Consider the following 25,862-nt stretch of genomic DNA (forward strand, 5'->3'; position numbering starts at 1 on the left):
GCTCATGCCTGTAATCCTAGCACTTTGGAGGCCGAGGCGGGCAGATCACCTGAGGTCAAGGGTTAGAGACTAGCCTGGCCAACATGGTGAAACCCTGTCTCTTCCAAAAAAAAAAAAATTGGCATGGTGGTGCATGTGTGTAATCCCAGCTACTCAGGGGGCTGAGGCAGGAGAATTGCTTGAACCCTGGAGGCAAAGGTTGCAGTGAGCCGAGATCACACCACTGCACTCCAGCCTGGGTGACAGAGTGAGACTCCCTCCCGGGAAAAAATAAAATCTCATTTCAACATATAATCAATATTTAAAAATTATTAACAAAGTACTTTAAATTCCTTTCATAATAATCTTTGCAATTCAGGGTTCATTTTACACATGATACCACATCTCAACTTGGAAGCTTAATTTTCATTCACAATACTCAATCTGTATTTAGATTTCATAGATTTACATCACTAAATTATTTCAAAGTTGTGTGACCAACTCATCTTCCTGGAGACTGTCCTGGTTTCAAAAAGGAAAGTCCTATATCTTGAAATTCTCCTTGGTCCCAGGAAAATCAGGGCAGTTGGTCACCTTCTTCCAAACGTACATAGACATTTCTTTCGTTCGTTCGTTCGTTCGTTCGTTCGTTCCTTCCTTCCTTCCTTCCTTCCTTCCTTCCTTCCTTCTTTCTTTCTTTCAAAGAATAGTCTCACTCATTCTGTCACCCAGGCTGGAGTGCAATGATGCAAGCACGGCTCACTGCAGCCTCAACCTCCCGGGCTCAAGTGATCCTCCCACCTCAGCCTCCCAAGTAGCTGAGGCATGCATCACAGAAACAGAAAAGCAGAGAAAGAACAGCAACTACAGGCACGCATCACCACGCCCAGCTAATTTTTGTATATTTTTTTTGTAGGGGCGGGGTTCCGCCATGTTGCCCAGCCTGGTCTTGAACTACTGATCTCAAGTGATCCACCCACCTCAGCCTCCCAAAGTGCTGGGATTACAGGTGTGAGCCACTGTGCCCAGCGAACACCTATTTTTCATCTGTCATGTTTCTATTGACTGGCTGGATAGCTCTGGTTTCACCTGGGGCCCATTTGTGTGGCTGCATTCATTTAGACAGTCAGATGGAAAGTCTAAGATGGCCTTGTTCACATCTTGGCATAGTCTAGTATTTGGTGCTAGCTGTTGGCAGAGGCCTGGCACAGCCGGAACACCTGGACCTCCTTATGTGATCTTTCTTCCAAGCTTCTTTATAGCAGGATGGTTTTAAACTAGCATTCATTCCAAGAGAGCAAGTCCCAATGTGCAGGACTTAAGAAACACATTTGTAAATACCCCATTGGCCAAAGCATGAAAATCACATAGCCAGACCTAGAGTCAATGAGAGAAAGACCAGAAAAATGCAATGATAAGGAACTCAAACAGGAAGGAATTCCACCAGGATGGCGCCCATCCAATGCTTGTGTCACCTTGGAAGCCAATACCTCCTTAAATTCAGGGCCCAAAGTGCCTCACTTGCTTCACCCCAATCCCAGCCTGAAATCATCCTCGGGACTTGGCAACCCAGAGGCCAATTTCCTTAACCCCGCAAAGGGAACTTCAGAAGTTAGTTTCACAGAAATCTTAAGCACCAGATACAGCTGAGTAAAAGCGTTCTGCAAGTCAAAACAAGAAGGTCTAAATTTGCAAACTTTGTGATGGTCTGGCTTGATGAAATATAAAGCCCACAGTGCTTTTTAAGTTTCGGCCAGGTGCAATGGTTTATGCCTGTAATCCCAGCACTTTGGGAGGCCAAGGCAGGTGGATCACCTGAGGCCAGGAGTTTGAGACGAGAGCCTTGCCAATATAGTGAAACCCCGTCTCTACTAAAAATACAAAAATTAGCCAGGTGTGGTGGTGTGCACCTGTAATCCCAACTACTCGGGGGGCTGAGGCAGGAGAATTGCTTGAACCCAGGAGGTGGAAGTTGCAGCAAGCAGAGATCAAGCCTCCGCACTCCAGCCCAGGTGACAGAGCAAGACTCTGTCTCAAAAAGAAAAAAAAATTGTTTTTTACCAAGACCCACAGTAAAACATACCTTTATATCAAGTTGTAGTGCACATATGCAGACACACACATGCATGCATGCCTGTACACACATGGACAAAATTAAAGTGCCCTACAGTATAGAAAAGATAATGGCCAGGTGTGGTGGCTCACGCCTGTAATCCCAGCACTGTGGGAGACTGAGGCGGGTAGATCATGAGGTCAAGAGATCGAGACCAGCCTGGCCAACATGGTGAAACTCTGTCTCTACTAAAAATACAAAAATTAGGCCGGGCGCGGTGGCTCAAGCCTGTAATCCCAGCACTTTGGGAGGCCGAGGCGGGTGGATCACGAGGTCAAGAGATCGAGACCATCTTGGTCAACATGGTGAAACCCCGTCTCTACTAATACAAAAAAATTAGCTGGGCACGGTGGCGCGTGCCTGTAATCCCAGCTACTGAGGAGGCTGAGGCAGGAGAATTGCCTGAACCCAGGAGGCGGAGATTGCGGTGAGCCGAGATCGCGCCATTGCGCTCCAGCCTGGGTATCAAGAGCGAAACTCCGTCTCAAAAAAAAAAAAAAAAAAAAAAAAAAAAAAAAAAAAAAAAAATTAGCTGGGCGTGGTGGCAGGCACCTGTAGTCCCAGCTACTCAGGAGGCTGAGGCAGGAGAATTGCTTGAACCTGGGAGGTGGAGGTTGTTGCAGTGAGCCAAGATCACACCACTGCACTCCAGCCTCAAGACAGATCTAGACTCTGTCTCAAAAAAAAAAAAGAAAGAAAATATAACAGTAAGCTACCCATTCTATATACAACACTGCCATTTTCTAGTTTGTTTCAATTTTTTGTTGTTGTTTTTTGGGGGATTTTTTTCATTTTGTTGAAGAAACGGTCTCACTCTGTTACCCAGTGGGGCAATACTAGTTCACTGCAGCCCTGAACTCCTGGGCCCAAGGGATCCTCCCACCTCAGCCTCCTGAGTAACTAGGACTACAAGTGCATGCCACCTCATCTGGCTAATTTCTTACATTTTTATTTTTGTAGAGATGAGGGTTCTTGCTATGTTGCTCAGGCTGGTCTCAAACTCCCAGCCTCAAGACATCCTCTTGTCTTGGCCTCCCAAAGTGCTGGGATTACAGGCATCAGCCACCATACCCAGCCTGTTCAATTTGTTGTTGTTGTTGTTGTTGTTTTAAACATTTATCGTGCCCTTCTAAGTTGATTTCACCATCCACTACATGGATCACAAATAGTCTGCAGATTGATGCTACCTTAGGCCATCCAGAGCAGAAGTCAGAAAACTAGCCAAGTCTTGCCTTTAGCCTTGTTTTGTTTCACCTGCTTTTTTTTTTTTTTTTTTTTTTTTTTGAGGTGAAGTCTTGCTCTGTCGCCCAGCCTGGAGTGCAGTGGCATGATCTCGGCTCACTGCAACCTCCACCTCCCGGGTTCAAGCGATTCTCCTGCCTCAGCCTCCCAAGTAGCTGGGATTATAGGCATCCGCCACTTCTGACCTCAGATCATCCACCTGCCTTGGCCTCTCAAAGTGCTGGGATTACAGGCATGAGCCACAGTACCGGGCCAGTTTTTTTTTTATTAAGAAACTGAATTTTATACCATCAGACGGGACTCCCTTTACCTGTACCATTTCCAACTTTTCTTTCTTTCTTTTTTGAGATGGAGTCTCACTCTGTTGCCCAGGCTAGAGTGCAGTGGCGCGATCTCGGCTCACTGCAGCCTCCATCCCACTGGTTCAAGAGACTACTGCCTCAGGAGAGTGTGCCACCATGCCCAGCTAATTTTTTTGTTTTTAGTAGAGAGGAGGTTTCACCATGTTGGTTAGGCTGGTCTCAAACACCTGACCTCAAATGATCTACCTGCCTTGGCCTCCCAAAGTGTCAAGGTTACAGGCGTGTGCCACGACACCCAGACACATTTCCAACTATCTGATAGCCAACTGCTTCACAATTCTGTGTAACCCGTCTGGCCCCTGAATGCACTTCTGTTTGGACTTTCTAGATCCCTAGATTCTAAAGGCATAGATAGGTGCATTGATGCATTCCACAAATATTGAATGAGTGTCTCTCGTAGGCTAGTCACTATTGCTGACAATGGGAAGAGACAAATATCACTGCCTGTGTGGAGTTGAGACTGTATAGGGGAGAGACAGATAAGCTTTTTTTTAAAAAAAAAAAAAAAAGTGCTGAGACTGGAGGATTGCATGAGCCCAGGAGTTCAAGACCAGCCTGGGCAACATAGTGAGATGCCCCTCCTACAGAAAGTAAAAAAAAAAAAAAAAAAAAAGGCTGGGCACGGTGGCTCAAGCCTGTAATCCCAGCATTTTGAGAGGCCAAGGTGGGTCGATCACCTCAAGTCAGGAGTTCAAGATCAGCCTGGACAACATGGCATTCTCTACTAAAAATACAAAATTTAGCCAGGCATGGTGGAGGGCACCTGTAATCCCAGCTACTAGGGAGTCCAAGGCACAAGAATCGCTGAACCCAGGATGGGGAGGTTGCAGTGAGCCGAGATCGCGCCATTGCACTCCAGTCTGGATGACAAAGCAAAACTCTGTCTGAAAAAAGAAAAAAAAATCAGCCGGGTATGGTGGTGTGCAGCTGTAGTCCCAGCTACTCCAGAAGCTGAGGTGGGAGGATCGCTAAAGCCCAGGAGTTCAAGGCTATGATGACGCCCCTGCACTCCATCCTGGGCAACAGAGCAAGACCCTGTCTCTTAAAAAATAAATAAAAGAGCCGGGCGCGGTGGCTCACGCCTGTAATCCCAGCACTCTGGGAGGCTGAGGTGGGCGGATCACCTGAGGTCAGGAGTTCGAGACCAACCTGACCAATATGGTGAAACCCCATCTTTAAAAAATAAAAAATAAATAAAAGAAAGAAGTAAAAGAAAATAAAGTGGAAGGGGGATATGCATGCTCTAAAATCTATGTGCCATAGATTCCAGGCTTTTTACCCTTTCGTGGAAATGACAAAACCTAGGATGTTCCTACCTAACAGATGAGGGCTGAGGGAAGGAGAGGGAGCACAACTGCAATTTTCCCCTAAAACAGAGTTGTCAGCCTGCCCTGGCAGGCAGATCTCACCCATCACGTCCCCATATGACTCTGCCAAAGGTCGAAGCACCAGTTACTTTAACCCAGAACACCTCAAAACCAGACAGCCATGACGGAGGAACCTCTGTGGTCCGGGCACGTGGGCCCTGGGGTTGGAAGTGCCTCCGATGCATTTTACATCTTCCCCTCATTCGGCCTTCGCAGTTCCCATCACCCGCTCTCTCGCGGGATAAATGGCCACCTCATTAGCTCTGCACACATGACCCTCCCGACCGGACTCCTGGTGACTGACTGTGCCTGCCTTATCTCTTTTCTCTCCTGCCTCACATTTTCCGCTGCAACAAAACCAAACACAGCACTGTGGGGGCTTTCACGCTTCTGTGCCTTAGGACACGCTGTTCCTGCAGCCTGGAAGGCTCCGATCCTCCATCGGCGCGCCCTCATCCCCTTCCTACGAACTCCCATTCATCCTTCAAAACCCACCCTGGATGTCCCCTCCCCCAGGTCACCCCCGTTGGCCTGTCAATCCCCTCCCTCTGGGTCCCCAGCACGCTTTTCGGTTTGGCCTCTCCGCACGCTCATGACCGATTGCCCTACATCTCTGCGCTCCCAGACTCGGGCCTCCTCCAGCACCGGAGTCGTCTGGGTTGCTCTCTTTGCACTCCAAGCGCCTAGTCCAGAGCCTGAGTGAGTGCCAGAGGGCGCACCTAGCCTCAGGCTGGCTCCACCGGCCCCGTGCCTCCCCTCGGCCTCCCCCGAGGCCCGAGGGTGCCCGCGCTCCTGCATTTCCCGTGCGCGTAGCTTGGCCGCCCAGCCCCCGCGTCAGCAACAACAGCAGCAGCAGCAGCACCGGAGTGGCCCCCAGGCGGACTACAAGTCCCGGCAGGCCGCGCGCGGGCCGCGCATGCGCAGCGGGGGCCGGCGTTTGAGTGGCAAGTTGTTTGTTACAGCGAACACCAGCTGCTCCCCGCGCCGGGCGCCGCGCGCCGCTGCTCCGCCGCTCGGCCGCTCGGCTGCTGCTCCGCCGGCGCTGCCTCCCTCGCCCCGCGGCTCCCCCTCGCAACTTGGCGGGCCTCCTCCCCTTTGTCCGGCCCGGCCCGGCCGCCGCCGCCCCCCGCGCCCGGCGCCGAGCTCCCGGGTCCCCGGGCCGGCTGTCGGTGCCGGCAGGGCGCGGAGGGGGCGGGGGCCGCGGCTCGTCCCCCCGCGGATGAGCCGCCGCGGACGGGGCGCGGGCGGACGATGGAACTCCACATCCTGGAGCACCGGCTGCAAGTTGCCAGCGTCGCCAAGGAGAGTATCCCGCTGTTCACCTACGGCCTCATCAAACTTGCCTTCCTGTCCTCCAAGACCAGGTGAGCGCGCGGGGACGCGGCGCCGGCCGGGGACAGACAAAGGGGGCGCACCCCGGGCCGCTGTCCTCGCCGCCGCGCCTCGGAAAACAACTTCGGGCCCGGGGAGCGCCCCCGCCCCGCCCCCGCCGCCGCTTCGCCCGCGCCTGACAAAGCCCGAGCCGCGGGGTCCTGGCTCCGGGACCCCCGGCAACCCTCCACCCCCCGGTGCGCCACCCCCCACCTCCGTCGTCCCCCTCGACATCTCCCACCCCCTCCCCTATTGCAACCCCCTCCCCAAAATCTGGGGGGGGGGGCCGGGGCAGCCGCAGTGACGGATCCGTGAATGGATGAAGGAACGAACGAATGAATGAATGAAAAACAGGTGTGGGGACGCGGCCGTGGAAAAAACAAACTAACGCCCCCATCCCCCCATCCCTCGGTTGGGCCGGCCCCCGTCGCCACGGCGTGGGGAGGGATTCTGCTGAGCGCGGTTACCCGGAGCAGAAAATCATAAAATCATTAGTGGGTGTTTATCTCAAGGTGTCTACGAGGCTTGCTCGCGGACGGCCTGGAATGGAGGGGGTAGGGGGGGTGGGCGAGGGCCAGGGAGGGGCTGCAGAGGACGTGATTCTTTTTCCTCAGGGTCCTGGAAAGGGGGTGGGGGATGTTTTGCCCAACCGTGGAAGGGGAGGAGCAGGGGTGTTTATGCATCTGCCTTGAGGCTGGGCTTGGATGCTGCAAGGGAAGAATAGAGTTGAAGGCCTTGCAAGGTAAAAGAGGGAAACACACAGACAGTCACACACACACACTTGGATTTTCCCCATGCCAGGTAAGGGTTTGACTTGGTGAGTCCGGTGGGTGCTTACATTAGGGTTTCGTTGTTGCTGTTTAAGGAGCCCGAGCCCAGGGGAGTGTGAGTGCCAGCAAGCTGCTGTAACTTAAGTCTCATTTGCCCACCATTGTGACTGTTAAAAAGGAATGATAAAGTTGTTACTGGTTGGTTTTTCGCGGTTTGGGGCGGTGGTGGCTCTCCCTTAGTGCAAAATGAATGAATACATTACGGGTCAAGGTTAACGTGAAAATGACAGCCCCCTTAGGCTGCCCCCTTTGGCGCTGAGCTCAAGGGACATAGGGAAATCATTCCATGCGAGCCTGTTATCTGCCTGTGAAAGTTCTTGCTTGGAAATCTCACTTTGATGTGTGTGTCTGAGCCGGGTGTTCAGTCCGGCTATTGTTTGCGAGATGGAGCCAGAGCTGCCGGTGGCATCTTGTTTACTTTCTTCTCCGGCTGCTCTGTACGGTTTGGAGATTTGAAATCCTCGCCTAGCCTCTGCCACGGAGCCTGTGCTCCCTCCCCGTTGATTGCAAAGGGTAATGATTAAACAGGTCATTTGAAAACAAAAGCCAACAGCTCGGATTCTGAAAGGCGCCCCCACCCCTCTGACACACAAAGCCCCCTCTGGCTGTTGACACCTTCCAGTCCTGCTTCTCCCTGCCCTCTGCCCCGGACTCCCAAGCTTGACGTTCCAAGCCTTGGAGGTAACAGAACAGCCTTGTTTTTCTAAGCCTTGGCCCTCAGCCCTGGGCAGCCCCCTGGCTGATTTCTCGGCCACCATTCAAATAGGGATGATGACTCAGGCTGCGGCTGTGCACAAGGCCTGGGTGCTGGAAGGGAGGGGGCATTTGGGGGCTTCTTAGAAAGGCAGCAAAGGGCAGAGTCCCTCAGCTTCTTCCCCTTGGAGGAGGGACTGGCCTTCTTCCAGCCCCCATCTCAGAGTCCCATGGACAGGCATGTGTCTGTGGGCAAGCCCCCCTGCTGGCCTCTCTGAACATAAGAAAACCTGCCCCTCAGTGGGTCCCCCTTCCTCCCTCCCACAAAGGCAGCCTGTCCTGTCCCAGGCCCAGGTGACCCTGCTGACTAGTCCAGTCTCAAGATGACTCAGAGGCCAAAGGCCATCTCCGTGTCTCCATGGTCTGGCCTCAAAAACTGCTGGAACGTTTGTCAAATGCCTGAGGACCTGCCACCACAAGCACTCTGAGACCAGATAGTGGCTTCGGATCATGACCAGAGCCCTCTCCCTACCTGCGTGGCAGAGGTGAAGCCTCTCTCCTCTGGCTCACACTTTGTCTGTAAAGTAGAGATATCAGCACCTGACCCACTCATGAACACAGAGCTGTGTGGATGGCTAGGCTGGTTGTGGACGATGGCTTTTTAGCAAGTGTTGATGGGTGGCAGCCTGCGGACATACTGGTTAAGCTGTTTTCAATAATCAGCTTTCCAGGTAGAACCCCCTAGATTCTTCCTGCAATACCTGCCCCCAGGTGGTGACCCATAACCCTGTCACCTCCCTCTCCAAAACCTAAATTTAGCCCAGACTAGCACAGCGTGCCCTGAGGGTCCCTGTGCCAACCGTTTACAGTTTTGTCAGTCACTTTCTATAGCGTCAAATCACTGACGTGGCATTCAAGGCCCTTTGGGGTCTAGATTCTGAATCATCATCTTTTATCTTTTCAGTTTTTGGAGACAGAGTCTTACTCTGTCACACAGGCTGAAGTACAGTGGCGCCGTCATAGCTCCATGCAGCCTCCGACTCCTGGGCTCAGGGGTCCTCCCACCTCGACCTCCCAGAGTGCTGGGATTACTGCTCCTGGCCTTGAATCCTCATCTTTATCCCTCCCCCAGCAAATACACAATTCGCCCTATTGTTCCCTACACACCTCTGTGCCTTCGTGTCTGCCTCTCTTTCATCTGCCTGGAACATTCTTCTCTACCCACCCCTAGTAAATTCCTAATCAATCCTCAAGAGTTAATGACAGAACCCTGAAACCTTCCCAAACCTTTCCCTCCACCCCTTAGCAGACTTAGGTCACTTCTTCCTTCTCGTGGGGTGGAGCTGTGGAAAGGGAATGGCACTGGGAAACACTGTGTGTGGGTGTGGCTGGGTCCAGGGGGCACAGAGATACCTTGCCCCTGCCTCTTCCAAGTCCTAGAGCCTGGTGGAAGAGAAGGAAAGAGGCCATCACTCTGCAGCAGGGTGGAGTCAGGGAAAGGGTGGTCTGGCAGGGTACCTAGAAGGCTGGATACCTACCTGCAGAACGTGGCACTGAATCTTACAGCTTTTTTGTCTGTTTTTAAGAGATGGGATCTCACTCTGTTGCCCAGGCTGAAGTACAGTGGCACCATCATAGTTCACTGCAGCCTCGAACTCCTGGACTCAAGCAGTCCTCACATCAGCCTCCCGAGTAGCTGGGACTGCATGTGTGCACCACTGCACTCAGTTAATTTTTAAATTTTTGTGGCGATGGGGTTCTCACTGTGTTGCTCAGGCTGGCCTCAAACTCCTGGCATCACACGATCCTCCAACCTCGGCCTCTCAGAGTGCTGGGCCTACAGGCATGAGCCACTGGCCCTTAGGAATTTTGAAGTAGGAAACTGGACTTGAAGTTGGAATTGACTACTTGGAAGAGGGGATCTAGACCCCGGTACCCCCAGGTACATTCTGTGTATTGGGTATTACACCTGCTCTGCAAACAAGGAATCTGGGACCCAAAGATTAAGTGACTTGCTCAGGGTCACGCAAGAAGTGATAGACCCGGGATTTCAATGTGCAAATCTGCACCTTTCTGGTGTAAGCTCGGAGTTTTTGCTGTCGCAGGTTGCAAGAGATGCTCCCTTGAATGGTTACAGCCAGCCCTTCTGTCTGCAGCACACTGTTCTGAAAGGCTTAGGAGCACAGAATTGAAATGCTGGCCTTTCTGTATTCCCGCCTGCTTGGCCTTGTTTATTGGGCCTTATCTTTTTCTCTCTTTTTTTTTTTTTTTTTCCTGGAGATAGGGTCTTACTCTGTCACCCAGGCTGGAGTGCAGTGGCGCGATCACAGCTTACTGCAGCCTCCACCTCCCAGGCTTGAGTGATCCGCCACCAGGGCCGTTTCTTCTCCCAGGGACACTTGGTCCTTGTCACTCCCATCTAGACAGGCTGCTTCCCTTTTATTTTTTGAGATGAAGTCTCGCTCTGTCGCTCAGGCTGGAGTGCAGTGGTACGATTTCAGCTCATTGCAACCTCCACCTCCTGGGTTCGAGTGATTCTCCTGCCTCAACCTTCTGAGTAGCTGGGATTACAGGTGTGCGCCACCACCCCAGGCTAATTTTTGTATGTTTAGTTGAGATGGGGTTTTGCCATGCTGGCCACGATGGTGTCGAACTCCTGACCTCAAGTAATCCTCCCGCCTCAACCTCCCAAAGTGCTGGGATTACAGACGTGAGCCACTGCGCCCGGCTTAGACATTGAACTTCCTTAGAGCCTATCTCAGCTACTTCCTTCCGAGCACCCTGCATGCTTCTCAACTTTTGCCCATAACAACGTATTATTGGCTTGTCTTTGTCTCTTGCCTAGATTATAGACCTTCAAGTTTTCTGTGTGTAATTGGATCAACCCCTCCCCCCCGCCATCACCACAGTACCTACCCATGATGATGAGAGCTACTGTTGACTTTGCCATATTTTGCCTCTAGAGTGGTGAAGACACTAGCTTTGGAGAAGTACAATGGCAAGGTCACACAGCTGGAAAGAAGCAGAACTGGGATTTGAACCAGGTCCCATCTGCGCTGCACTTAGCGCCCTGCGTTGTAGGCACTTAGTAAATGTCTGTTTGATGGATTTCCGACCCATGCACAGAGTGACCCAGATTTCAGCCCAAGTATTTGCCAGAGCCTCTTATGAGTGCCCTGGGGGCTGGAAGAGACGTGGTCGTGGCAGGCGGAATCACACCTGGTAGAAGCAGAGCCCAGGACCCTGCCCCGGGTCTGCTGAACCAGGCCTCTGCCCAGGACAATTGGAGGAACATCTGGGTGTGGCTGGACTAGCGGATTAGAAGGCCCGAGGAATGAGCTTATTCTCAGCACAAAGCCGAAAGGCAAGACCCTGTGTAGGCAAACTCAGGTCTGTCCCCTGAGCGTCCCCTGTCCTCTGTGATAACCCTGAGGCTCTGCATCCTGGCTGAGGGCCCCCTTTGGCCCGCTTTACCTGTCTCACCCTGGCAGCTTCCAGCCACACCCTAGGGTGCCTCCAGCCTTCAGGCCTTTGTTCTTTCTGCCTGGAGTATTATTTCTTGCCCTACTCTTTCTTCCCTTCTAGATTCCATTTCACCCTCCCTGAGGGCACAGTGGGTTCACTCTTCCTCTGGTAGGATGGGCTTAACTCAAAAAGATGAATCCACGCCCAGTGGCCCATGCCTATAATCCCAGCACTTTGGGAGGCTGAGGTGGGAGGATCCCTTGAAGCTGGAGTTTGAGACCAGCCTGGGCAACAAAGCAAGACCCCATCTCCACAAAAAAAATTTAAAAATCATTTAAAAAAAAAATAGCCAGGCATGGTAGTACACACTCTGTCAGGAGGTATGGGTGGGAGGATTGCTCGAGCCCTGGAATTTGAAGCTGCAGTGAGCTATGATAATGCCACTGCACTCCAGCCTGAGTGACAGAGACTCTGTCTCTGAAAAATAATAAAGAAGGTGAAATGTAACCAGGGACTATCAACAAGGATGCTTTGTGGTTTTTGTTTGTTTGTTTGAGATGGAGTGTCACTTTGTCACCCTGGCTGGAGTGCAGTGGTGCGATCCCAGCTCACTGCAATCTCTGCCTCCTGGGTTCAAGCAATTCTTCTGCCTCAAACTCCAGGGTAGCTGGGATTACAGGTACCAGCCACCACGCCTGACTAATTCTGTATTTTTAGTAGAGATGAGATTTCGCCATGTTGGACAGGCTGGTCTCAAACTCCTGACCTCAGGTGATCCTCCCACCTTGGCCTCCCAGAGTGCTGAGATTGCAGGCGTGAACCACTGCTCCCTGCCAGCAGGGATGCTTTGAGCTACAAATAACAAAAAGCCAGGACATAACCAATAAGAAGTTTGAACTTCGTGTGATCAGTTTATGGGTTGGGCTGCTCCAGGCTTGGGTAACTTAAAGGCTTGATGAGGTCATCAATTTCTGCTTGGCCACCCATGCCACAGAAGCGTAGCCCCCACTGTAATGGCTGGGGTGCCTCCGGGTGTCCCAGCAGTCAGGAGGAAACTGAGTGAAGGAAAGAGCTGTTGCCTCAAGGGCGTCCCTGAGAAAACCTTTCCAGGGGTATCCCCACCCCTGCACAGACTTCCTCATCTCATTGATCAGAACTGGGTCACATGAACATGCCTCAGCCTATCACAGGCACAGGGAATGAGACCATCATGGACCAATCAGGATTCACCACTCAAGGTGGGGCCTGCCCCCTGGATGGATGCTCTCTGCCACAGGGAGGTGGGGGACTCAGCAGCTGTGGGTGGTGGCTGGCCATGTGTGCAGTCGGGCTGAGGCACCCAGTCCCGTAGCTGACCTGCCTGGGACAGGCCTGGAGGCTGACTCAGGTGTGAGGGGCAGAGAGCTTACTGTGCACAGACAGCTGTGTGACCCCAGATCTAGGTGGGATCCTGGTGTGCCCCGTCTGCCTGGCTTACCCCAACCCCACTGGAACCTGAAACTACTTTCAAAGTCTCCTCTTTTCTTTATTATTGTTATTATGGAGCTACCTCTTTGTTCGTTTTGGAGACAGGGGCTCTGTTGCCCAGGCTGGAGTGCAGTGGCACCATTGTAACTCGCTACAGCCTCAAACTCCTGGGCTCAAGTGATCCTCCTGCCTCAGCCACCTGAATAGCTGGGAATACAGGCATGCATCACCACACCTGCCTAATTTATTTTATTCTATTTTTAGTAGAGACAAGGTCTTAGTTGAGCACGGTGGCTCATGCCTATAATCCTAGCACTTTGGGAGGCTGAGGCAGGTGGATCATGAGGTCAGGATTTCAAGACCAGCCTGGCCAAGGTGGTGAAGCCCTGCCTTTACTAAAAATATAAAAATTAGCCAAGTGTGATGGCAAGTGCCTATAATCCCAGCTACTCAGGAGGCTGAGGCAAGAGAATCACGTGAACCCAGTGGGCAGAGGTTGCAGTGAGCCAAGGTCACACCATTGCACTCCAGCCTGGGCAACAAGAGCAAAACTCCGTCTCAAAAAAAGAGAGAGAGAGACAAGGTCCCGCTGTGATGCCCAGGCTGGTCTTGAACTCCTGGCCTCAAGCGATCCCCCCACCTTGACCTCCCAGAGTGCTAGGATTACAGGTGTGAGCACCATGCCCAGCCAAGCCCCCTCTTTGTAAGGACCTTGGTTGGCCTTGCTCAAACCTAGAGGTCCAGCCAGAGCTGGGAGGGCCTCGGAATCCAGGGCTCTAGTTGTAGAGGTCTGAGATGTTCAACCTGGACAGGGTACCTGCTCGTCTCCCCATGTGAAATAAGGCTCTCTTGGGATTTGGATTTGTTCTTTGTGACCCTGTAAGACAAACTGGGAACAATGAATAAGTATAGAATAATAGCAGTGACGTCCCAGCACTTAGGGAGGCCAAGGCGGGTGGATCACTTGAGGCCAGGAGTTCAAGATCAGCCTAGCCAATGTGGTGAAACCCCATCTCTACTAAACATACAAAAATCAGCTGGGCGTGGTGGCAGGCGCCTGTAGTTTCAGATACTCAGGAGGCTGAGGCAGAAGTATCGCTTGAACCCGGGAGGCATAGGTTGTAATGAGCCAAGATCGCACCACTGCACTCCAGCCTGGCGACGGAGTGAGACTCCATCTTAAAAAAAAAAAGTGAAGGAGGTAGAGAGGAGGTGTTGGGTAAGGTCATTCATTATCCCAAAATGTTTGGAGGTGATGGTACAGCATCCTCTTTTTTTTATTTTTATTTTTATTTATTTATTTTTGAGACAGAGTCTCACTCTGTCACCCAGGCTGGAGTGCAATGGCACGATCTCAGCTTACTGCAACCTCTACCAGCCAGCCTCAAGCGATTCTCCTGCCTCAGCCTCCTGAGTAGCTGGAATTACAGGCACCCGCCACCGCATCCAGCTAATTTTTGTATTTTTAATAGAGACTGGGTGTCACCATGTTGGCCAGGCTGGTCTCAAACTCCTGACCTCAGGTGATTCACCTGCCTCAGCCTCCCCAAAGTGCTGGGATTACAGGTGTGAGCCACTGTGCCCAACCACGCAGCACCCTCCTTTTTGCCCATGAAATGCTGTTATCTTTAAATTCCATTCTAGAAAGCCCATTGGATTGGCAAAAAACTACACAGGCAAGGATGCAGGAAGTGTGTGCCCATCGAAACCTCCCGCCGCCTGCCTAGGCCAGATCTGCAGGGTGCAGGTCTCCGGTTTTTTTTGGCCTGCTCTGGGTCATTCGTGTTCCTGCCTGCAGAAAATCTTGCAAACAAGCCACGGGTTAACACTAAAGTCTTCAGAGGTGTTTATGAGAGACAAAGCTTAAAATTGAAAAAAGTCCATGCAGAGCCCTGAGGCCACCGTCTGATTGCAGTTTAGGGAAAGACAGGCTAGTCCATGGAAGTTGGAGCCCTGGGACACCTCGGCTGGAATCCCAGCACTGCTCATTCTGGCTGTGTGACCTTGGGCGAGTTGCTTGACCTCTCTGTGCTACGTTTCTTACCTGTAAAACAGGAGTGATGGTCATGCCTACAACCTACGTGGTTGTGAGGACTTGATGAGATAAACCATGTCAAGCACTCCCAAGAGCACCTGGTCCACTAGAAGCTCCAATAAGCAATTTTTTTGAGACGGAGTCTTATTCTGTTGCCCAGGCTGGAGGCTGGAGTGCAGCAGCACAATCTCGGCTCACTGCAACCTCCATCTCCCATATTCAAGCAATTCTCCTGCCTCAGCTTCCCAAATAGCTGGGATTACAGGTACCCACCACCACGCCCGGCTAACTTTTGTATTTTTGGTACAGATAGGGTTTCACTATGTTGGCCAGGCTGGTTTCAAACTCTCAGCCTCAAGTGATCCACCTGCCTGCACCTCCCAAAGTGCTGGGATTACAGGTGTGAGCGACCGCACCTGGTCATTAAGCATTAACTGATAAGGCCCTTGGGCCACTGGCCAGCACCAGTTTGTGAGGGCAGAGCCAGAAAAGCCCAGGGTTAGAAGACTTCTGACACACATACACACATAATCACATCCTGATTCTGGAAAGTGGAGATACTGTCACTGCTCTCTCAGAACTAAGCCAAGGACCTCACCTGTCATTTAAGTGTGGAGCATTCTGGGAGGGGCAGCCAGAATGCTATAGGACCACAGAGCTGCAAGCCAGTAAGGCTTCCTAAAGGAGGCAGCACCATCGGAGCCAAGAATGGGGTGATGTGTGGCATGAGAAAATGTCAGGAAGTGCTGGGGATAAAGGAAGATGAGCAAGCAGGGAACAGGAATGGGTGGGCACAGATGGGTAGGGGTACAGGTGGAGAGGGCATGGGGTGAGCCCCAGAGCCTTGCCCGTGCCCACTCAGGACAGCCAAGAGAAAGGGCTGGCTCAGCCCCAGCTCCCAGACCTTTTTCCTATGCCCATCCTCATCTCTCCCCTGAACTCTCTGGACAGCTTCCTGCCCCCTGCCCCTAGGGCAGCCCAAATCCTCATTGCAGCCCCATCCCTCTAGGCCAGAGGAGTGAATACCTGGAGGCTGGAAAGAGAAAGGTGTCTGCAGGGAGCAAACCGCTGTCCTGTGGGTCGTGCAAATTGGTGTGCTCTGTTCCCGCAGAAGCCTTGCGCAGCGTGTACCTGCTATAGGCAGGACCTGGTAGGAAGTGCAAAAGGAGTTTCTATCCTGTGGGTGGGAAAGATGTGAGTGTGATTCCTGTGTGTTCTCCATCAAAGGTAGATGGTGAGAGGACCAGAGACCCACATGGCGGGCAGGGCTGGGAGTGCGGGGCAGGGGGGAGTCCGGGAGGCAGGAGGGACGCCGCTGGAGTGGGTGCTGGGTAGACTTCATGCATTCCTTCTGAATCCCTGGCAACATCTCTGCCTTGTTTGTTATTTTTGTTTTTTTTTTTTTTTCGAGACAAAGTCTCACTCTGGAATGCAATGGCACGATCTCGGCTCACTGCAACCCCTGTCTCCCGGGTTCAAGCGATTCTCAATCCTCAGCCTTCCGAGTACCTGGGATTACAGGCACACACCATCATGCCCGGCTAATTTTTTGTAATTTAATAGAGACGGGGTTTCGCCATGTTGGCGAGGCCGGTCTCAAACTCCTGACCTGGTGATCCACCCACCTTGGCCTCCCAAAGTGCCCAGCCTGAATCTTTCTTGATTGGAAGTCTTCTGTCTGTCCACTCTGGCTCCGGCTACTCCCTCCCCAGCACATGCCCTATTTTAGGATAACCATGGTAGTTCGTTTTATTTTCCAGGGGACGGGGAGATGGAATCACACTCTGTCTCCCAGGTTGGAGTGCAGTGGCGCAATCTCTGCTCACTGAGGCAATTCTCCTGCCTCAGCCTCCTGAGTAGCTGGGGTTACAGGCACCGCCACTATGCCCAGCTAATTTTTTGTATTTTTAGTAGAGATGGGTTTTACCAGGTTTGCCAGGCTGGTCTTGAACTTCTGACCTCCTCAAGTGATCTGCCCGCCTCGGCCTCCCAAAGTGCTGGGATTACAGACGTGAGCCACTGTATCTGGCCAACCGTGAGAGGTTGTTATTTTTTTATTTTTTTATTTTTTGTACAGAAGGGTCTTACTATGTTGTCTGGGCTGGTCTTGAACTCTTGATCCTCCCACCTCAGTTTCCCAAAGTGCTAGGATCATAGGCATGAGCCACTGCTCCTGACTGCTGGTGGTTTTAAAAGCTAGGATCCCAACTAGGTGCAGTTACTCAGACCCGTAATCCCAGCACTTTGGGAGGCTGAGGCAGGCAGATCACGAGGTCAGGAGATCGTGACCATCCCGGCCAACCTGGTGAAACCCTGTCTTTACTGAAAATACAAAAATTAGCTGGACGTGGTGGCGGGCACCTGTAATCCCAGCTACTCAGGAGGCAGAGGCTGCAGTAAGCCAAGATTGTGCCACTGCACTCCAGCCTGGACGACAGCACAAGACTCTATCTCAAAAAAAAAAAAAAAAAAAAAGGATCCCTCCACCCTCTCCTTTAAATATTTGTCTTAGCTACTTTCTTCTAAGTCACTAGGAGGTGGCAAAAGCAATACTGTGAGACGTTCGAGGCTAGGGCAGGAAAGGATAGCTGCTGCGTGGTGCTCTTACTCCCACATCCCTCGCTCTGTGGGAAACCGAACACCAAGGCCTGAGGACACCCAAGTAGCCCCATGGAGAGGCCCATGTGGAGAGGAGCTGAGGTATCCGCAGCTGGCAGAGCGGGGCTTTGAAAACAGAGCCTTCCGCCCCAGGCAAGCCTTCCAATGGATTGCAGCCCCAGCCAGTGCCTTGTGGAGCCACACCTAAATTCTTAACCCATAGGAACTATGAGAGATAATAAAGGTTTGTTGTTGTTTCAGGCCACTACAATTTGGGGTGATTTGTTATGTGGCAACAGATAAGGAATGACATGACCCTGCCATTTATCATTTCAATGGCAAGTTTTTTTAGAATAGCGGGGAGTACTTAAAATAAGTACTAGAGTGGCCAAGCACAGTGGCTCACGCCTGTAATCCCAGCACTTTGGGCTGGTCACTTGAGCTTAACAGTTGGAGACCAGCCCAGGCGTGGTGAGACCCCCAACTCTAGAAAAAGTACAAAGGTTATTAGCCGGGCGTGGTGGCACATGCCTGTCGTCCCAGCTACTCCGGAGGCTGAGGCAGGAGAATCACTTGAAAACCCAGGTGGTGGAAGTTGTGGTGAGCCAAGATTGCACCATTGAACTCCAGCCTGAGCAACAAGACCAAAACTCCATCTCAAAAAACAAAGAAAAAGAAAAAATACAAAAATTAGCTAGGCATAATGGCACGTGCCTGTGGTCCCAACTACTATGGAGGCTGAGGTGGGAGGATTGCTTTGAGCCTGGGAGGTAGAGGTTGTGGTGAACCAGGATTCCACCACTGCACTCCAGCCTGGGCAACATAATGAGACCCTGTCTCTAATAATAATAATAATAATAATTACCCACAGACAATAGATCGAACCTGACTGTATGATTGCCCTACCTTTGGTCCAGACAGAGAGCACTCATGGGTCCTGAAACCTAACACAGACACTTCTTGAAGTCAGCTTCAGCATCCTGTCCAGGAAGCCACCCTGATGCAGGGTGAGCAGCTTCCTGGGATCACCCATGCCTCAGGGTGCAGGATGAGAGGACTGGTCCTGACCCCCTTCTGTCCTCACCCACAGGTCCATGTTCAGGGCTCAGGACTGGTCATCCTCTGGCATTGACTTACCTCCCAGGGATCAAGAAAGTCAGTTGTAGCTGTGCGTGGTGTTTCACGTCTGTAATCCCAGGACTGTGGGAGGCCAAGGCAGGTGGATCACCTGAGGTCAGGAGTTCGAGACCAGCCTAGCCAACACAGGGAAACCCTGTCTCTACAAAAATTAGCAGGGCACGGTGGCTCCCGCCTGTAATCCCAACACTTTGGGAGGCTGAGGCTGGCAGATCACAAGGTCAGGAGTTCAAGACCACCCTAGCTAACACGGTGAAACCCCCATCTCTACTAAAAATACAAAAAAAATTAGTGGGGTGTGGTGGCACACGCCTGTAGTCCCAGCTACTTGGGAGGCTGAGGCAGGCGAATCACTTGAACCCAGGAGGCGGAGATTGCAACGAGCAAAGATCGCACCACTGCACTTTAGCCTGAGTGACAGAGCAAGACTCTGTCTCAAAAAAAAAAAAAAGTCAGTTGTAAAAGGTATAATTGGTCTCGTCTGAGCCTGCACACAGTTGGAAAGGCTTTCTCTTAAAACAGATCTCTAGTCTGAGGAACCACCCCTGTGTAGAACCACCCTAGTTGCACCAGGGCTGGGGCAGTGGAATTCTGGGTGTCCAAGTTCCCTGTGGGCTCTCCACGGTGCTAAATTAAAACTTTTTGAAGAAAATTCTTGAGATGGGGTCTTACTCTGTCTCCCAAGCTGGAGTGCAGTGATGCAATCTCAGCTCGCTCCAGCCTCAAATTCCTGGGCTCCAACAGTAGTCCTCCTGCCTCGGCCCCACTGAGTAGCTGAGACTGCAGGCACCCACCACTACAGCCAGATAATTTTTGTATTTTTTGTAGAGATAGGGTCTTGCTGTGTTGCCCAGGCTGGTCTTGAACTCCCAGCGATCCTCCCGCCTCAGCCTTCCAAAGTGCTGGGATTACAGGCATGAGCCACTGCGCCTGGCCTACATGGAAACTTCCATGGGAAAACTGGTGTCTAGGTGCCATATCTCAGCCTTGCCCTCATCATAACACATTGAACATATTCCAACCTCTGAGCTAGGTCTCTGCTTAAAAACCTGGGGTTTTACTTGTGCACCCACGTTTTGTTGTTGTTGTTTTTTGAGACAGAGTCTCACTGTGTCATCGAGGCTGGAGTGCAGTGGTGCGATCTTGGCTCACTGCAACCTCCATCTCCTGGGTTCAAGTGATTCTCATGCCTTGGTCTCCCGAGTAGCTGGGATTACAGGTGCCCACCACCATACCCGGCTAATTTTTGTATTGTTAGCAGATATGGGGTTTCACCCATGTTACCCAGGCTTTCACCCATGTTACCCAGTTAACATGATGCCATGTTAACTCCTGGCATCAGGTGATCCACCCACCTGAGCCTCCCAAACTGCTGGGTTAAAGGCGTGAGCCACTGCAACTGTCCATGCACCCACATATGTACCAACATTATTCACTAGGGCCTAGAGGTGAAAGTGACCCAGGTGTCCATCAGTGAATGAACAGGTCAGCAAAATGGGATGTATTTACACAAAGGAATATTATTCAGGGCGGAAAAAGGAAGCAAAATTCTGACACATGCTATGACGTGGATGAACCGTGAAGATGTCATGCTAAGTGAAATCAGCTAGTCACAAAAGAACAAATACTGCATGATCCCACTTACATGAAGTACTTAGTGAGTGTAGCCAGAGTCGTAGAGACAGAAAGAATGGTGATTGCCAAGAGCTGGGGAGTTGGTGTTTAGTGGGTATTGGAGTTCTGGTTGTGGAAGATAAAGCGTTCTAGAGATGGAAGGTAGCAGTCGCGCTCAGTATTTCAAATGTGCTTAATATGATTGAATTGCACACTCAAAGATGGTTAAGATGGTAGATTTTCTTATGTGTATTTTACCGCAATTAACAGCAATAAAATTTGAAGTCAGGCGTGGTGGCTCACGCCTGTAATCCCAGCACTTTGGGAGGCTGAGGCGAGCGGACTGGTTGAGCTCACCCTGGGTAAAATGGTGAAATTCCATCTCTACACAATGTACAAAATGTAGCTGGGCGTGGTGGCGTGCACCTGTGGTCCCGGCTACTCAGGAGGCTGAGGTAGAAGGATCACTTGACCCCGGGAGGTGGAGGCTGCAGCGAGCTGAGATCCTGCCACCGTACTCCAGCCTGGGCAATAGAACCAGACCTTGTCTCAAAAAAATTAAAATTAATATTTTAAAATGTCTTTTAGATTTCAGGAGGTGCATGTGCATGTTTGTTACATGGGTATACTGCATACTGGTGGGGACTGGACTTCTAGTATACTCACTATGGAATAGCAAACATTGTATCTGATGGGTAATTACCCAAATAGCGAACATTGTATCTGATGGGTAACTACCCGGATAGTGAACATTGTATCCGATAGGTAATTTTTTAACCTTCATCTCCCACCCAACCTCCCCTCCGTTGGAGTCCCCAGTGTGTAATGTTACCTTTACCTTTTTTTTTTGAGACTGAGTCCCACTGTATCACCCAGGCTGGAGTGCAGTGGTGCAGTCTTGGCTCACTGCAGCCTCCATCTCCTGGGTTCAAGCAATCCTTCTGCCTCAGCCTCCCAAGCAGCTGAGACTACAGGCATGTGCCACCACACCCGGCTAATTTTTGTATTTTTAGTAGAGATGTGGTTTCACCATGTTGGCCAGGCTGGTCTTGAACTCCTGATCTCAGGTGATTTGAGTGCCTCAGCCTCCCAAAGTGCTGGGATTACAGGTGTGAGCCACCACACCTGGCCACAGCAGGTCTTTTCTTGAGCACCCACTATGCATGAGGCCTCTGCTGGGAATTCCCATCATTCACAGCTCTGCAGGAAGGAGTTGTCTGCCCCCAAGTCATACAGTGGACAACAGCAGTTTGGGGTTCAGCCTTGGCCACCCTCCTCCCAGTTCCTCCCCGCCTATGCCTTCCTCCATTCCTTTCCATTGTTAACCCAGGATGGAAGACACTATACCAAGAGTCATTTCTCAGGACGTGCACATAACAGGAAAGTGTGTTTTTATCTAGATACCCACATCCTGCCAGCCATGTGACCTTGGGCAATTTAGAACCTCCAAGGAGGGTCTGGCTCTGTCTTCCATGCTGGAGTGCAGTGGCGTGATCATAGCTCACTGCAGCCTCGAACTTCCAGGCTCAAGCGATCCTCCTGCCTCAGCCTTCCAAGTAGCTGGGACTACAGATGTGCACCATCATGCCCAGCTAATTTTTTAAAAAAGATTTTTAGTAGCAACAGGGTCTTACTATGTTGCCCAGGCTGGTCTTGAACTCTTGACCTCAGACAATTTTCCTACCTTGGCTTCCCAAAGTGGTAGAATTACAGGCATGAGCCACCACACCCTGGTGTGGTTTTATCTTTAAAATTGGGATGAGGTCAGCCATGGTGGCTCACACTTGTAATCCCAGCATTTTGGGAGGGTGAGGCAGGAGAACTGCCTGGGCTCAGGACTTTGAGATCAGCCTGGACAACATAGCGAGACCCTATCTTTACCAAAAAAGTAACCGAAGATAATACCATCAGCATCTTGGGTTACTGTGAGAATTAAATGGGGAATTTTATGTCAGGGAGTTAGTGAGGTGTCAATCACATAGTGACCCTGTTATTCATATAAACACAATGGGTAGTTACTGAGGTGCTTGATGCAAGCCTCAGCGAGGTGGCACTGATGGCCTCTGTCCCCATGGCACGGATGGTCTGTCCTGCTTTGGAAGCACTGGAAGGACTTGATGTCAGGAGTTCAAGACCAGCCTGGCCAGCATGGCGAAACCCCATCTCCCCTAAAAGTACAAAAAATAGCCGAGCGTGGTGGCATGCACCTCTAGTCCCAGCTACTCAGGAGGCTGAGGCAGGAGAACTGTTTGAACCTGGGAAGCAGAGGTTGCAGTTGCATTGAGCCAAGATCATGCCACTGCACTCCAGCCTGGGTGATAGAGTGAGACTCCATGTCTAAGAAAAAAAAAAAAAAAAAGAATGGGCCAGGCACAGTGGCTCACACCGGTAATCCTAACACTTTGGGAGACTGAGGCAGGCAGATTGCCTGAGCTCAGTTCGAGACCAGCCTGGGGAACACAGTGAAACCCGGTCTCTACTAAAATACAAAAGAAATTAGCTGGTTATAGTGGTGAGCACCTATAGTCCCAGCTACTTGGGAGGCTGAGGCAGGAGAATTGCTTGAAGCCGGGAGGTGTAGGTTGCAGTGAGCCAAGATTGCAACACTGCACTCCAGCCTGGGTGACAAAGTGAGATTTTTGTCTCTACAAAAAAAAAAAGAAAAAGAATAGAATGAGGGAGTGAAACCTCCAGAGAACAAGCTGCAGGCCCAGTGTCACCTGCAGATGACAAGGCCACCGTATCCATTCCTCTAGCTAGGCCTCTGAGGGGCCCTGGTGGGTAGGGTGCTAGAGGGAGAACTTGAGCCTGCAGCAGTAAAATGCATTTTTTTCCTTTTTTGGGAGGGGGGTGGGCGGGGGACAGAGTCTCACCTGTTGCCCAGGCTGGAGTGCAGTGATGCAATCCCAGCTCACTGCAAAAATTCCAACTCCTGGGTTCAAGCGATTCTCCTGTCTTAGCCTCCCAAGTAGCTGGGATTACAGGTGTGCGCCACCACACCTGGCTCATTTTGGTATTTTTAGTAGAGATGGAGTTTCGCCATGTTAGTCAGGCTGGTCTCGATCTCCTGACTTAAGGTGATCCACCCACCTCGGCCTTCCAAAGTTGCTGAGATTACAGGTGTGAGCCACCATGCCTAGCCGCATTTCTTCTTCTTGTAATCTATGCTTTTTTCCACACTCTTCAGACTTTGTTCTAGTCCACAATTTCCCTCCTACAGCTACTCTCTGGCCACGTTCCCCTCCCCACCCCTGCCCCTCAGTACAAATTAGCCTGGTTTAACTGCCTCTATTTGTCAGTTTCTGCAGAAAAATGAAGAAGGTGATAGCACCCACTGGAGCTGTTCACGGGAGGCTTAAGTGAGATCTGACAGAGAAAGTGCTTAGCAGGTGCCCCAGGTCCAGAGTCTGGGGTTGGCTGTGAGTTGTGCGTGTCTCCTGCCCTGACCGCTCTGCAAATATGTTGTCTGAGTGCTTGGGTGAGGCACCATGGCACCATGGTGTGGGGACTGTCCCCCCACAAGACACCTTATCAAGTGCTCTCCCTCCACTCCACTGTTCCTACCACATATTCCCAGGCACGTCTCCCTGCCTTTCTTTTTTCTTTTGAAGACGTCTTACTACTCTGTCACCCAGGCTGGAGTACAGTGGCAAAAAATCACAGCTCATTGCAGCCTCAACCTCCTGGGCTCAAGGGATCCTCCTGCCTCAGCCTCCTGAATAGCTGGGGCTACAGGTGTGCACCACCACGCCTGGCTAATTTTTAAAATAGTTTGTAGAGACTTTGTTACCCAGGCTGGTCTCAAACTTTTGGCCTCAAACAATTCTCCTGCCTCGGCCTCCGAAAGTGAGGTGGTTACAGACCTCGCCTGGCCTGGCCCAGACTTTGTGAGCCTTCAGCTCTCATCTGTGTCTGGGGGCGTTCTAAAGATCAAGGAATAGAATACCAGGGTCAGACTCAGACTTTGCATATAGCAAGACGTTAATACTTGGGTTTTCGATCAGGCACTGGGACTGATAGAAGCCACTGACCCCCCCACCCCCCACAAGGCGGGCAGGCAGGTATTGTCACCAGGAGACCCTGGAGATCAGAGGTTATTTGGGGCTGGGGATCTCAGTAGAGCAGCAGGGAAGTTAGCACCATCATCAGGCTGGAAATAGGAAGCGTTTGGCTCAATGGAATTTCTGAGGCTGGGGTGTGGGACCCTGGCCATGTGACCTCCGTGGGGTGATCCCAGTAGGAATTGGGACCCGCCATTCTCAGCAGGAATTGGGACCCGCCAACCATGGTGGCCTGGGAGAGTTGAAATGCTGGGCGATACGGAACAACAGGCCAGCTGCCGACGACTCACCTTTGGGAGGGCAGCCTGTGACGGTGGATCCCTGGAGGAAGGGTCCAGAGACATGGGAGCCAACACCTCCCTTCCTGCTCCTCTCACTGCTGTTGATGAAGATGACAGTGAGGCTTCCCTTGACCGAGGTTCCTATGGGCCAGGCCCAGCTCAGGGAGGGATGCTACCTCCCCCATGTCACAGATAAGGAAATGGAGGCCCCAGACTGTGAGGAACCTGCCCAAAGTCATCCATATAACTTACTCGCTGAAGAAGCTAACTTCGGACTCAGCAGTCTGATTTCAGAGCCACTCGGGGACAGTGGCTCACACCTGTAATCCCAGTACTTTGGGAGGCCGAGACGGGCGGATCACCTGAGGTTGGGAGTTCAAGACCAGCCTGGCCAATGGGGTTAGTAGAAACCCCATCTCTACTAAAAATACAAAAATTAGCCAGATGTGATGATGCATGCCTGTAATTCCAGCTACTCGGGAGGCTGAGGCACAAGAATTGTTTGAACCTGGGAAGTGAAGGTGCAGTGAGCTGAGATTGTGTCACTGCACTCCAGCCTGGGCTACAGAGTGAGACCCTGTTTCAAATTAAAAAAAAAAAAAAAGGCGGGGCACGGTGGCTCACGCCTGTAATCTCAGCACTTTGGGAGGCCAAGGTGGATGGATCACCGGAGGTCAAGAGATCAAGACCATTCTGGCCAACATGGTGAAACCTCATCTCTAATAAAAATACAAAAATTAGCCGGGCATGGTACTGCATGCCTGTAGTCCTAGCTACTCAAGAGGCTGAGGCAGGAGAATCCCTTGAACTGGGGAGGTGGAGGTCGCAGTGAGCCAAGATCGTGCCACTGCATCCCAGCCTGGGTGACAGAGTCAGACTCCATCTCAAAAAAAAAACAGTCTAGACTGCACCACTCCACTCTCTATGCAGGGTGGGCCAGTGAGGCTCTGAAAGAGGGGAGGTCTAGCCCCCTAGCCCCTTCTTAGGGCAAGTCTGGTTCTGGTCCTCAGGGCTCCCACGGAAGCAAAAGTTGAGCCCCTTTCAAGAGTCACTGGCGGAGGTTGGGCTCAGCGGCTCGCACCTGTAATCTCAGCACTTTGGGAGGCTGAGGTGAGGGGATTGATTGGGCTCAGGAGTTTGAGACCAGCCTGGGCAACATAGCGAGACCCCCATCTCTACAAAAAAAAAATACAAGAAGTAGCTGGGTATGGTGGTTCATGCCTGTAGTCCCAGCTATTCAAGAGGCT

General features: G+C 51.5%; 1 protein-coding gene across 1 annotated transcript in view; it reads left to right on the forward strand.

The window, feature by feature from the left end:
- The first annotated feature begins 6,286 nt into the window (after positions 1–6,286).
- Positions 6,287–25,862, forward strand: part of CASTOR2 (cytosolic arginine sensor for mTORC1 subunit 2) — a 64,049-nt gene continuing 44,473 nt past the window's right edge. The window contains exon 1 of the mRNA XM_064375628.1: positions 6,287–6,427. Within this exon, the coding sequence (XP_064231698.1) occupies positions 6,315–6,427 (113 nt within the window). The 5' untranslated portion in view covers positions 6,287–6,314. The remainder of the gene's footprint in view (positions 6,428–25,862) is intronic.

The sequence above is a fragment of the Aotus nancymaae genome, unplaced genomic scaffold, assembly GCF_030222135.1.
Source record: "Aotus nancymaae isolate 86718 unplaced genomic scaffold, 86718_ANA_hifiasm-v0.15.2.pri h1tg000012l, whole genome shotgun sequence".
NCBI classification, from domain to species: Eukaryota; Metazoa; Chordata; class Mammalia; order Primates; family Aotidae; genus Aotus; species Aotus nancymaae.